Source organism: Labrus bergylta, chromosome 14 (genome assembly GCF_963930695.1).
Source record: "Labrus bergylta chromosome 14, fLabBer1.1, whole genome shotgun sequence".
NCBI lineage: Eukaryota > Metazoa > Chordata > Actinopteri > Labriformes > Labridae > Labrus > Labrus bergylta.
In genome coordinates, this window is record NC_089208.1 from 3,125,024 (window position 1) to 3,138,017 (window position 12,994).

The window sequence follows — 12,994 nt, forward strand, 5'->3', positions numbered from 1 at the left end:
GAGGTCACACTGTGCTGGAAAAATAAATAAAGTTACAGTGTTTAGTCTCATATCAAGTCTGAGTGGATGACTTTCCTGGAACTAGAAATACCACAGTTTAAAAAAGATTCTGTCACAAGTTAAAGTCATGCAGGTAGACTCTTACAAAAGAACAACAATAAATTCCTTAAGAGTAGAAAATACTGAAATATTTTTCAGAATCACACTGAATTATGATCGTTGCTGCATTAATGTGTTCACTATACAGTACTTAAAAGATACAGTGGTGACGTAGTGGTTGGTGCCCACGCCCCATTTACCAAGGCTTAGGTCCTCCAGGCGGCTGGCTCAGGTCAAAATCTAACTTGAGGCTCCTTTCCCGCATGTCATTCCCCACCCTCTCTCCCTGATTTCTGACACAGTCCACTGTCCTGTCTCTACAATTAAAGCACAAAAAGCCCCAAAATATGAATACCTAAAAGATAAAGTAAAAGTAAGGGTGAGAGATTAAAGGCACCACTTTGACCACAGGGGGCGCCAAAGTCAACATACTGGTAATTACTCACGGGAGCTTTAAGTGCAGTTCTGAAGTAAATGTACTACGATTCTATTAATATAGAGACAAGTAAGACAGTAAGTTCAGTAATAAGGTATTAAATTGGAAATATCTGCTTTATTCAAAGGTCCTTGAAGGCCTCACTCTGAAAGTGTTCAGTGCTTGTGTATGTGCAGTCCACTTTACTCTCAGAGTTCATCTCTTATGTAACATGAAGCTTAGGGGAAAAAAGAGACACACTTAACGTTGTTAGCTCTCATCCACATAAACATAGTCTAGACAGCTCCAGAGTCAAGATAAAACATGATTATTCAGGGGTTTCCTGTTGCTGCAGAGTCAAACAATCATAGTGAAGATTACAGTCGACAATGTAAACATCTGATGTTTCATTGTTTTACTGGAACACCCTTTCACTTTGTTGGCTCGCTCCTGTAAAACATGGATTTGTCTCTTCATCTTAAAACTATATCTGATGGGCGCTCGATAGCCAACTGTGCCACATGCACAGAGGCCATAGTCCTTATCGCAACGACAATGGGTTCAATCCAACACCTCTGCCCTTTACTGCATGTCGTCCCCCACTCTCTCCTCCCCATATTTCCTGTCTCTACTCAGCTGTCCTGTCCAATACAAATGTCCCTAAAATATAATATTTATTATTCATAATAATAATAATTCTCTTCAAAGTCCAAGTTAAACCTCTTTTCTAAAACCCTTCATTGTGTCTAAACAGTGTTACAGTTTGATTCAAGACAGTAATAAAGTCATAAAAATCTGACACAAACACTCACTGACGTGTTTGTATTAGAGCCAAGCAGGGAAATAAAGTTAAAACTGATACAATATTTCATTGTTACGATGATATATACTGTATATATCTGATTATTTTGGAGAGCAGTTCAGAGATTTTCATTCCTGTCAGAAGTGATAAAGAGTTTTTTTCCTGTTTGACGAAAAACAGGACGTGCCGTGGTTAACTTCCTGTACCACCCTGGCGATAAATATGTTTCTCTCCTGAGAGGAGGAGGAGGGAACGGAGGATCTGAGTCACAGAGGAGGGCCAGCTTTCATCATACAGTTCATATAAAATCTTCTCATGCTGAACAGAACTCTGTCAATCTTTAAGACTTTATCTTAAAGTAAACAGGAGGAAAGGAAGAGCTGAGGTACAAACGCTTTCAGATAAATATTCTCATTTCTGAATGTAAAAGCGACAACTTAAATGAGAACGTATCTATCTTCATTTCATTGTTTTTTGGCCAATTTATTGTTCCCTTTTTAGTGTAAGTTCTCTCTTACTTTGAGCGGTCACATTAACACAATTGCATAAACTGATATAGAAATGCTGTACGTCTACAAATAAAACAGAATGGATGTATGGATTTAAAGTTTGAACTCTATCCGTGTCCAAAAGTGATTTAAGCCCTCTGAAAACTTCATATTTCTTTATATAATAAGAATTTATCAAGCAGAAACATCCGGTGTTGTAAAATCAAGCTGATGCGGGAGTGGGACATACTGCAGTTTGTCACATACACACCCATTCAAAAAAACTTTTTTTTACTGCAGAGATGAACATGTTTACAGCCTGGTTAAAAAAAATGAAATAGGTGTGATTAGCTCATGTCTCGATGGACGCACACTGTACGGGGGGTGAATGTTTTGATAACTCATCAGTTTTGATTTGATGAAGGATAAGAGTTATTCACAATAAGGCGTGTAGCTGACCTGATTGACGGGCGCAGTGTAACAGTTTATCAAGAGGTTTAAAACCCGCCTCAGCTCCAGCTCTCAGCCTGTCGTTAGGTTGACTGAAAGTTAGACTGAGACAGCATTTCCAGCATGGAGACCGCCATCGATGAGACTCCAAAGCCCCCTGCAGGAACAGATAGCCTACATCACTCAAATTTCTACCATTAATATTTACAGTTTAGTATTTATGTATAAATAAGCAATAATTAAAGCTGCATATATGAGGGTGACAGTAATTTATATATTATATATATTATATACGTCAATACGTACATACAACATTTAACTTGTTATTTCTTAAATGATATTATGATTTGTTTGTTTATTGATTAATCTTGATTGAATTATGTATTGTCCACTTCAAACCACTTAAAGGAGTAACGAGAAAAACAGAAGGAAAAAAAAGTGCGCTAACATCGTTACAAGTCTTTTTTGTAAAGATAGGTAACTCTGCGTAGCCCTGACACTGCTAGCTTTAAGTTCACTGAACAAATATTACTCCCAAAAGTCTCCCAAAATGAAAGAGTTCAAAATGATGATGCACCAGTAAACCAAACAAATGATTCAACATGTTTTTGCATTGCAATTGTCTGGGATAATCGTACAGTCAGCTTTAAAGCCTCAGTTCCTGCAAAATGCCAATAATGGACCTCTGTATCTCTACTTATGTTCCTTTAATAATTAAGCCATGTTATAAATGTTAAGAGGAAGTTATGTTCAGCTTTTATTGGTCTTATTAGCATTATCACGGTCGGTTGCACACATTCACCCACTGGAAGTCACCCCTTTGTTTATTGTTTGCAATACCTGATGTTGGTAAGTTCATAAATTTCCCACCTCATATTGGCCACCTAAATGCACCATTAAGAAAGTGAAACTGCAACAGAGAAAGACAATCATGTTTTGTTTGTTATCAGTCAATAGATCTTTTAAAAGGATTTCTGGGTAATGAAGTTCAGCAGCCATAAACTTGTTCCATTCATCAGACAAAACAGCAAATCCCCCCCCCCCCCCCTTACACCCCCCTACACCCCCCTACAAAACTATGTGTTATTATTGCATAAGTTACACCATGTCCTAACAGTATGCGAGTGTTATATATCGCGTCACATCGCGCATGATCGCACGCTGGCTGTCCACCCTGCATCTATATAAATATATAGAACATATAAATAAATATATGTTAGATATCATATTAGTGGAATAATGAGACGAAAATAAACTTTAAATGGGCTGTTGTGAGTACGTATGTGCACTTTAGTTACACAAATAATGCCTGACAGTGTTGAATCCATTTAGTCGTAAATATCGCTTCATTTACAGAACAAAACATCACAGGATATCAAAACTTAGAAATCACTTAGACCTTTAGAAAGACTCAAAATATCAATAATAATAGGAATTAAAACTTTCTTTAAAAAAAACTTTATTAACAACATGATACGAAGCTATGTGTCCCAGTGTTGCCCTTTACAAAACAGCGCTGGATTGAATATTAATTCATTAAAAAAATACAATATACTATTCTGTATACTGTCCCTCTATCTCAGAGAATCACAGTTATCTATGTCAGTGTTTAATCCCGCTTTCATTTCCATCAACATTTTAAAACTGTGTCCCCATGGGGAGCACTGCAGGCCTGGGGAACATACTGTTTAAATGTCAAGCTCAGTTTAATACGTTTAAAATCATAACTTCTTAGTGTTAGCTGTCTCAGAACAAGATGCATTCACACAAGGGACATTTAAAGTGCAAACCGCATCAAGGACACACACACAGACTTAATTTTATCATACTTCATCATTCATGAAGTGACCGTTTTGTTTCATGACCTTTTTGTAGTGTTCTCTTTTTTATTTTTAGCTTAAAGGAAATTTCCCCTTTCAGATACTGTAACACTAAATGTCACCGATATCAAAGATATCTTATATCTCCATCTCTCTCTCTTGTTTACTTCTTTGTTTAACCAACCCTTCATTGAACCCTTTTAAAGGAAAAAAAAATCATAATGGAAAACTTTCTTAAACTTTATGTTTTTGCTGGGAGTTTGGGCCGGCCTTTTTGTGCTGGAAGTGCTCACAACCTCGCTTGTTGCTAGGTTCCTAAAGTTAACTTCTGGTTCCCTCGTTAATGTCCGATATGTGTGTTTTAGATTGCTCAGTGTGCTTACAATCTTTTCTTTAATTTAAGGAAATATCACAAAGAAAACATGAACACAATGCAAAGGAGTTGTGTCCTGGAGCAGGAGTTGAACTGCTAAGTTATTACTAATCAATTAAAGCTTTAGGGGTTTAAGTGGCTAGATTTTGTAACCTTTGGATAAAACGTGGCTAGCTGTTCCCCCTTTCCCTATTCTGTATGCTATAGGCTGAGTTTAGCTAATTTCCAACTACCCCAGGTTTCATATTTAGAAAGTGGTATTATTTTTCTCTAGAGAAAGCATGTTTATCATTGTGTTTTAGTGTGAATCTTCCTTTTACATTCAATAATATGTGGATATGCATTGTATCCTTATAGGAAACACAGTGCTTTAAGTTGCAGTTCCTTAAATGACCAAACGATGCAGAGCAGAGTTCCTTTCAAATGTCCAAACTTCTCTTAATTTGTTTCAAAACTATTGTCTTCATTTTTGGGAATATGATGGCACAGGTTTCCGTTTTGGCAGTGCCACAGCCCATGAATTTGTCATAGTTAAAAATCAAACCACCCCTTATCTTCTTCTGTTCAACCAGTTTGGATTATTGACTTCAGTTGTGAGGTTATACGGCTAACCCAATCCTCAACCAGCAAACCAATGGTTGGGCGAGATTGGTTGCATTCACTCTTAATCTTTTTGGGGATTTCCAATTGGGACCTAGCAAAGTTCGTCCTCAGCATAAACGGATGCCAGACACAAGAGGGCCCCAATGTTTTGATGGCGGGCCCTTGATGAGCTCCAACATTGACCATTTTGCATGACTGAAGCAAGCTTGGGACATATCAATAACCAATTTTGAGGTGGAAATGATACGCCCTGTTGAAGCCCTTGTATATTCTTCTGGGTTGCCCATTTTGGCTACAACACCGACCAACTTAAGAGCCCCATCTGGGCCCATGCTCAGTTGACTCTACATTCATGTTTGTCTTACTGTTCCTGGTTGAAACCCTGCAACCTTCACATGAAAAGAAACTGGAAGAAATTCCAGATATAATTCATTCATGGTCCTGCATGTGGACTGTTCATTTGCTCTACGCGTTGAAGCGTCTGCTGGGCTTTCGTTTCTTTGATTGGCAACATTTAATCAGCAGTCCTAGCACGATTAGCAAAAATAACGCTGTCAAAACCACAACAACAACAAAGTTCTGGATCTTTGGTTTCTGACACATTTCCTCCGTCACCTTCCCGATGTTCACCGGCTCTGAATAATCCTCAAGAACGCATGTCACAGTCTCTAGGTCAGCAATAGTCAAAGCCGAGTTCTTGACCATTTGCAGGAAGGCGAGGTTGCTGCAGCAGCTTAGAGGGTTGGAGCCCATGTAGAGGGTTTTTAGAGAGTGCTCCAGAGCGAGCATGGTGCTGGGCTCAAGGGTGACCAGGTTGTTGTTCTGCAGGTTTAGAGACTCAATGGATGACTCTCTGTTCCACATAGGTAGAGTGGTCAACTGGTTGGTGGACAGGTCTATGTGTTTGAGACTCTTAAGTGATGACAGGTCTGTGTTTAGACAGGAAATGTTGTTTTCCCTCAGGAGTAGGTGAACCAGGGAGCGCTCCAAACCTGAAAAGGAGTCTCTGTCCATGTCTAGGCCTGGGTTCAGTGACAAGTCCAGTAACTTCAGAGGGGTGTTGGCAAAAGCGTTCGAGGGAAGAGTTTGAAGATTGTTTTCAGAGATGTACAGGAACTGCAAGTTTGGTATGGAAGAAAAGGAGACACATGCTGGAGGATTTTTGCAGTTCTGGTCTGCGTCACAGATTTCCAGATCGTTCTCCTGGAGGTACAGGTGTTTGATACTTGGAAGTTTTTGAAATATTTGATGGTCTAAATTGGTGAGGTCGTTTCCTTGCAAGAGGAGCTCTTCCAGCGACGGCAGAGTGTTCTCACCAAATGTCAGACTCTGCAGCGAATTATAGCTGAGGTTAATGACCTTCACCGTCTGCAGGAGACCTTCATTTGTGATTGAAAACGAGCTAATACAATTATTGCTCACATTCAGGACCTCCAGCGAGGCCATACAGTAAAAAAAGGACTCATGTATGATTTGTAGTTGGTTGTAACTCATGTCCAAGTATCTCAGATGAAAGAGATGAACAGTTGTCCTTCTGTCATGACTTGCCGTGACATTGATGCTCTGAAGTTGGTTTCTCGACACATCCAGGTATTGGAGCACATTGTTTCTGGGCAGAAGAGGGAAATAATGCATTTTGTTTTCACTTAGATCAAGAATTTGAAGGTCATACGAGTCTGTTGATCTTGTGCTTTGGAAAAACTCCATGCTGTTCTTGCTGAGATTAAGAACTTTTAAATGGCACAAATTAAAGTCTGTGATACACGTGATCGAGTTCTTGGACAAGTCGAGCTCAGTCAGATGATTCAAGGAGTCAAATGCTCCGTCTTCAATCTCTAAGATGACGTTATTGTGGAGGTTGATTCTTTTAAGGGACGATGACCCACTGAAAGTATTTTGTGCTATTTTGGTGATGCTGTTGCTGTTTAGAGAAAGGTTTGCCAGCGACGGGGAATCAGCAAGGAAATAGTCGGACATTCCTGTATACAGCCCGTTGCTTGAAAGATCAAGTGACTCAACAGCTGTAAGAGGCCCAATGTTGATTTTGGAGTGAGTAAAAACATTCAGATGATTCCTGGACAGATCTAAGACTTTGAGATCAGTCATGTCTCTGAAGAGCCCGGGCTGGATGAAGTGGATCTTGTTCGAATGAAGATTCAGGTGGTTGAAGCTGGTGTGGTACGCCAGAGTTTCCATGGTGAGGTTTTGCACCTGGTTAAGGGAAAGATCCAGCATTTGGACGCCATGAGGAAGGTTGACTGGGGCACTTCTGAGGTTCAGATTGCTGCAAAAGACGTCCATCTGGACCTACAAACAAAGACAAACACACAATTCTGATTATGTCTGCGTACTGCCAGATTTCCTGACCATGACACAATACAGAGCAAATGTTTAGCATACGTGGACGACTGGTGTATGAGTCAGTGATTCTACAGTATAATCTTGGCAGCAGAACCATCATCTGGGGTTAATGATGGTGGATAACAAAGGCCATTTTCTATAAATAAATCAAAAAGTCAAATTTTATTGAAGGGCCTAAGATTTAGCTTTCATGCTACATTTCTTAAACCAAGATAACCATGTGTAAAAGAGAGATTTTTCTGTTTTAAAACAACACACCTCACATTTTTACCACCCAAACCCACAATTCTCATCATCTGCGCCCCTTTTCCCCTCAATAGATTCAATAGTTAAGGTTATTACGTGACGTTTATAATCAAAACCATATGGCCAGGGACCACCTTGTCCAAAAACAGCTCATAAAACTGTCTCCTCCTCTGTTTTCTCTCTGAGCACATTGAGCTTCTTGGCATATTTGTGGCGGCCTGAGAGAGGCATTCCTTGCTGCTTACAAGTAAACAAACACATTGATTTATTCAAGAACTACTAGAGGGCAAAACATCTTGTATCTATTATGGGGCACTGAGGAACTAATCAGGCATTTTCTTTTAGAACGTATCATCATAACGTTCTAACCCTGTTTCCCTGAGACTCCAGCATGCAGCAGAAGTGTTATCAGAGATATAAACACAGTCTGTGTGGAGGGTAACTGCTTACATTCCTAAAGACTGTGAACTTAAACCTGATTTTACAGCATCTGACATACAAGTATGTGTGCATTGGTTTTCATCAGATTAAGCCGTCATAATCATGGAGCATATGATTTAAAGTCCAGTAGACGGGAACCAAGGCATTAAGGCATCTTTATAAAATACTGACATACCAGCATTGTATGTATTGAAACAGTTCATTATGATTAACTGTAACATCTACATTTTGGATTTAAAGTGACCTTGTCCTTGCATGAGTCCAGTTTGAGCGTTGGCAGGACAAAATCCTATGTTGTTGTTTAAAGTAGTTATTCTCCAGATCTACAGACTCATCACCCCATAGTTTAATGAGCACCAGTTGAGGAAAGTAACAACAAGGGCGTATTTTATTACAAAGCTCCTGTGAAGAACTTTCAGATTGTGCCGATCTTGGCGCCCCCTGTAGACAAAGTGGTACCTCTTAGTCTTTTCACTCTGCTGATTTTGTCCTGTACATGTGTACTAAGTATTGTTTTCGAACAAATAATCTAATCCTGCTTTATGTCAACTCAAATGTATCACTCATTGTAAATCTTTTCCATGGAAAATAGTAGGATGTTAATAAGTTTATGTCACGTCTCTCCAGAAGCAGCGGTTTCTGGCATTAGAAATAATAATACAGAAAGAGTCAGCCTTTTTGCAGATGGTCTTTTTTTTTGCTCTTGAATGTAATAAAGATCCATCAGTAATCACTTCTGTTACACAACGGCATAAAAACTCCTAACAAGAGCTTATAAAAGAAATGTTAGATTCATTTAAATGGGTCCATCCCTTACTGTGACTGCTGTCTATATGAGTAACTCTTGTGTCCTGTGACAACATACAAGTTAAAGAGTAAACACTTCTCGGAGAGTTCAGGACTCTACAAGGATGCATGTCGCAGTGAAGTCCATAAATTGAATGCAACTATATTTTAAAGACCATCGAACTGCGACAATGCAAAGAGGAGTTAAATGTTTTAATGGACACAGACAGAGATGATCTCCTGTCCTCTTCTAGAGGAGCACATGAGGTTTATAAACAAAGAAAGGCCGGGCAGTGGAGCTGCCACATGGAGGCAAATTTTACAAGGATTCAGGTGAATTTTTCTGCTTTGTCTATTTGATGCAGAAGAAAAAGCTGCAAATAAACTGTGGTGTTAAAAATCTGAGCATGCATGTATTCGGCTTGTATTCAAGGTCCAGCACATTTATATGGTACACATGCTAGTTTTATGGTTTCCCGTGCCAGACATGACACAATATACAAATAAAATCCAGTAGATCTTTGTCTGATAAAGGAATGATTTATAGTCTTTTATGGTTCTATTTGACAGCAGAATAACAGAGATGATAATGCAGTATGGCTCAATAGTCTGGGAATAGTTTCGTAACATCTTCGTATCATCTTGTTCTAGTTTTCCTATGTATCTGCTGGGAAAATAAAAAGTAACTATTCCAGTTTCTGACATCATAAAAGGAAAAACTCTGGCAGACTTCATTTCTCAATAAGCCAAAACTAAGACGTGATTCACCAGAAACTTCAAGGAAAGATGTCACAGTTATATACTGTACATACTAGACTCACACTTACCGATTTTTCTTCAAAAGAAGCCAACAAAAATGTTTCATTGTTTAAATTTGAAAAGCTTACAGGTCCGACTGCAGCTTAAGATAATAAACCAGATCTGCCCAGGTCAGAGGCTTTCAAATAAACGATCTGCCTGGAGTTAATCTGAAAATACCTCAAACATCTGATGGATTAGGGGCCTCATTTTATTTGCAGCGGGCAACCAATGAAAATAAACTAAAGACAGATGAAAAAACATCCAGGTTTTTTTTTCTGAAAATTTGAGGAATGTGTCTAAAAGTGAGAAATATTTTATTGTAATGTAAAACACCTGCAGGCGTTTGTTTAGAGGCTTTACTTACCACTTGGCATGCAGAGAGGTGGCGGGGAGGGCGTGCGGATGCTGCCACGCAGCTGACCAACAGCGGGAAGAGCAGCTGGATGGCAGTCATGGTGCTGCAGCGGAGAGAGAGAGATCAGACGCGTTAGAGAGCCATGGATTCAGGAAGCAGGCTGTAGGTGATATGACTTGAAAAGGGAAGGAAGAGGGAAGCAGGCCAACCTAATGTGTGACACGCTGAACTATGACAGAGATATTTACGCCCTGAGATACAGAAGGGGCTTTTTGTTCTCTGTAGGCTGTGACATTTCTCTTCTATACTGTATTACAGACTGTTTTCAGCTGCAGAACTGGTACTACTGAGGAACAATGACTAAGCACAGAGGGTTTACCTGATTCTGTGGAAATCTAAGGGATCCTCCTCTGTAGGTTATTGTTTTAAAACAGAAAAACAGACACAATTGTTTTGTTTTCGCCCTGTAGTGAGTCACTTTTTTAAGAGTTCTTTGCCCCCTTATATCACATGAACTTGCTAAAAATGTTTCCTGATTGGCTCCCCTGAGAAAAACAAAACAACATCTAACCCTCAGAGTAGACAATGTGGGAGTAATTAGCGCCGCGGTAATGGTAAGTACCCAAAAGGTTAGCAAAGAGGGGGAAATTCAGGTGAAATTTAAAGAGGTGCTTTAGACGTTTGCTGGGTTTTGAATTAGAAATAAGTCAGCGCTAACCTTTAATTTAAGTGTTAAAGTAAGGCAACAGATTGATTTAGAGCATGAGGAATCCCTTCTTCACAGCTAATGTGAGACCTTCAGGGGCAAATTAAATTCATCATGGGTGCTCTCGTGATGTTTGTGAGTACATGTTGTCACAGCAGAAGAAAAGCATGTGTAGCTGCTTAAAATACAGACACATCTTTCATCAACATCGGGGTTACTTGGAAAACAATGAATGAAAAAATGGAACAGTAAATGATGACCTGCTGAGGTCGAAGCTAACTGGTACAATGCATCAAATCAGATGTCTGTTCAGAAGTTAGCAGTTTAGTTTGAGATATGTTCTGAAAGTGTCTTTTTTTAAATGCTGTGTAAAGTCCAAAACTTAAAATTCTCCACATATTGGCTGCACAACACTTTAAAAGTAATGCACAAAAAAATCATCTCAGACTCATCTCATGTTCAAGATCAATAAAAGATCAGTATTATTTAATGACTTACAACTTATTTTTAGAATATGAAATTAAAAATACTTGAACACAACAAATTGAACTTTGAATGTAAGGAATCCCCATATTTTTATGGCAACAGCAATCTTAAGACTAAGGGGCGTCGGTGGCCTAGTGGTTGGATTGCGCGGGCCATGTAAAGAGGTTACTGTCCTTGAAGCGGGCAGCCCAGGTTTCAAAACGACCTGTGGCTCCTTTCCCGCATGTCATCTCTCTCTCTTTCTCTATCCACTGTCTCATCTATAATTTAAAAGAACAATCTTAAGACTGATTATTAATAATAGTTATTTCATTTATTGATTTGTACAGAGACATTTACACTTGTCATGTTTATTTAATGCGTTTTTCATGTTTTTGACTTTTATTATTTCAGTAAAGAAATATTAAATACTTATCACAAGTGAAATAAATATGAACACAAGCCGTCATTAGCATCACATGTTCATGAAATGTAACCCCTGCAGACTAAAGCATTTGAAGACTATCGTTCTTTGTCTTTGAATTAGCTAACTTAAACATCTAACAATCTTTAGATACATTTTAAAGATTATATTTGACAAGTCAAATGTCTTAAACATGATAAAAGAAATCGTGTTTGTGTTCTTTTAACGATTCCTCTGAGAAATTCACACTTTTCATGCCATTAAATGCAGATTTTTTGTTTTTTTTATACATATATCAGCCAATAAGTATTACCATACTGAATTTAATTATCACCAACACAAGCGTTTATCTAAAGTATTTCTGACATCACATGTAAAGGACTTTTGTTCCTCGACTTTGAATGCAGAGAAAAAAAACACATTAAAATTTTAGTGGTCAGACAAAACGTAAGTTAAGTTTGAAGAAAGTAAGTTAAATATTTAACATGATGCCAAATCTTGTTGACACATTGATACCAATGACACACAAAGTTTAACACCTTTCCTGCTGCCTCCTACTTTTATATAAGTTTTTGCTTTATAATATTTCAGCTGAGAAGTATTAACCCTTCACAAAAACAAAAACCCTATGAACAAAAGCTTTTAACTGAAATATGTATTTATATTATTAAATGTCAAATATTTTCTGCAAACTAAAAGCGCCTTCATGACTTTTAAAATTGTCCCTTTACTATTTTATTTCCATCATTGTATTGATACTTTGACTCAAATTAAATACCTGAATACTTCTTCCACTGCTGCAGAATCTAACCATGCACACACACTCCAACAAGCTGCTCACACAGTCCACTCTGAGTCTCCCAAAAATCCCCAAACAACATGCTTCTGAACTCGTACCTCACTTTCAGCTGATGACCGATCTTCACAGAACCTCCTGACCTCGTGGATTTCACATCCTCAGCGCGCTCTCCCTCCCACTCACAGATCGATAGAAACCGAGCAAACACACCTAAAGCCGAGCACTCCTCTCTCAGCTGACTCTTCCCTGCACATCGCTCGGCTCCGGCTGCTGTCCAGCCATCACATCCTGTGAGAATATCCTGCATCCCCCCTCCCACTGTGCTCGGGGAAATGCCTTATAAGGGGGTGGGGATGTTCAGATTTATGCTCCACTTGGAGGAGACACAACCCCCACTACTCTCCCACCGACTTCATCCCCTCCAAAATACCCTCTATTAATCCTGAACTTGAAAGATTTCTCAAGGAATAGTTTGGATGTTCTCACGTACCGAACCCCCTTTGGAATTCGGGGTATTTCAAGATTTTTGGACCTCAAGGCCAGAAGTTCAAAGCATAAAT

At 38.9% G+C, this 12,994-nt stretch overlaps 1 protein-coding gene across 1 annotated transcript; it reads right to left on the reverse strand.

Annotated features, from left to right (window-relative positions):
• Window positions 1-3,567: 3,567 nt before the first annotated feature.
• Window positions 3,568-12,756, reverse strand: lrrc32 (leucine rich repeat containing 32). Its single transcript, XM_029279928.2, has 3 exons — window positions 12,533-12,756; window positions 10,050-10,143; window positions 3,568-7,357 (listed from the first exon to the last, which is right to left on the reverse strand). Exons 1-3 carry the CDS (start codon window positions 12,739-12,741, stop codon window positions 5,516-5,518), a joined length of 2,145 nt encoding a protein of 714 aa, XP_029135761.1. The 5' UTR covers window positions 12,742-12,756; the 3' UTR covers window positions 3,568-5,515.
• Between the last annotated feature and the right edge of the window lie 238 nt (window positions 12,757-12,994).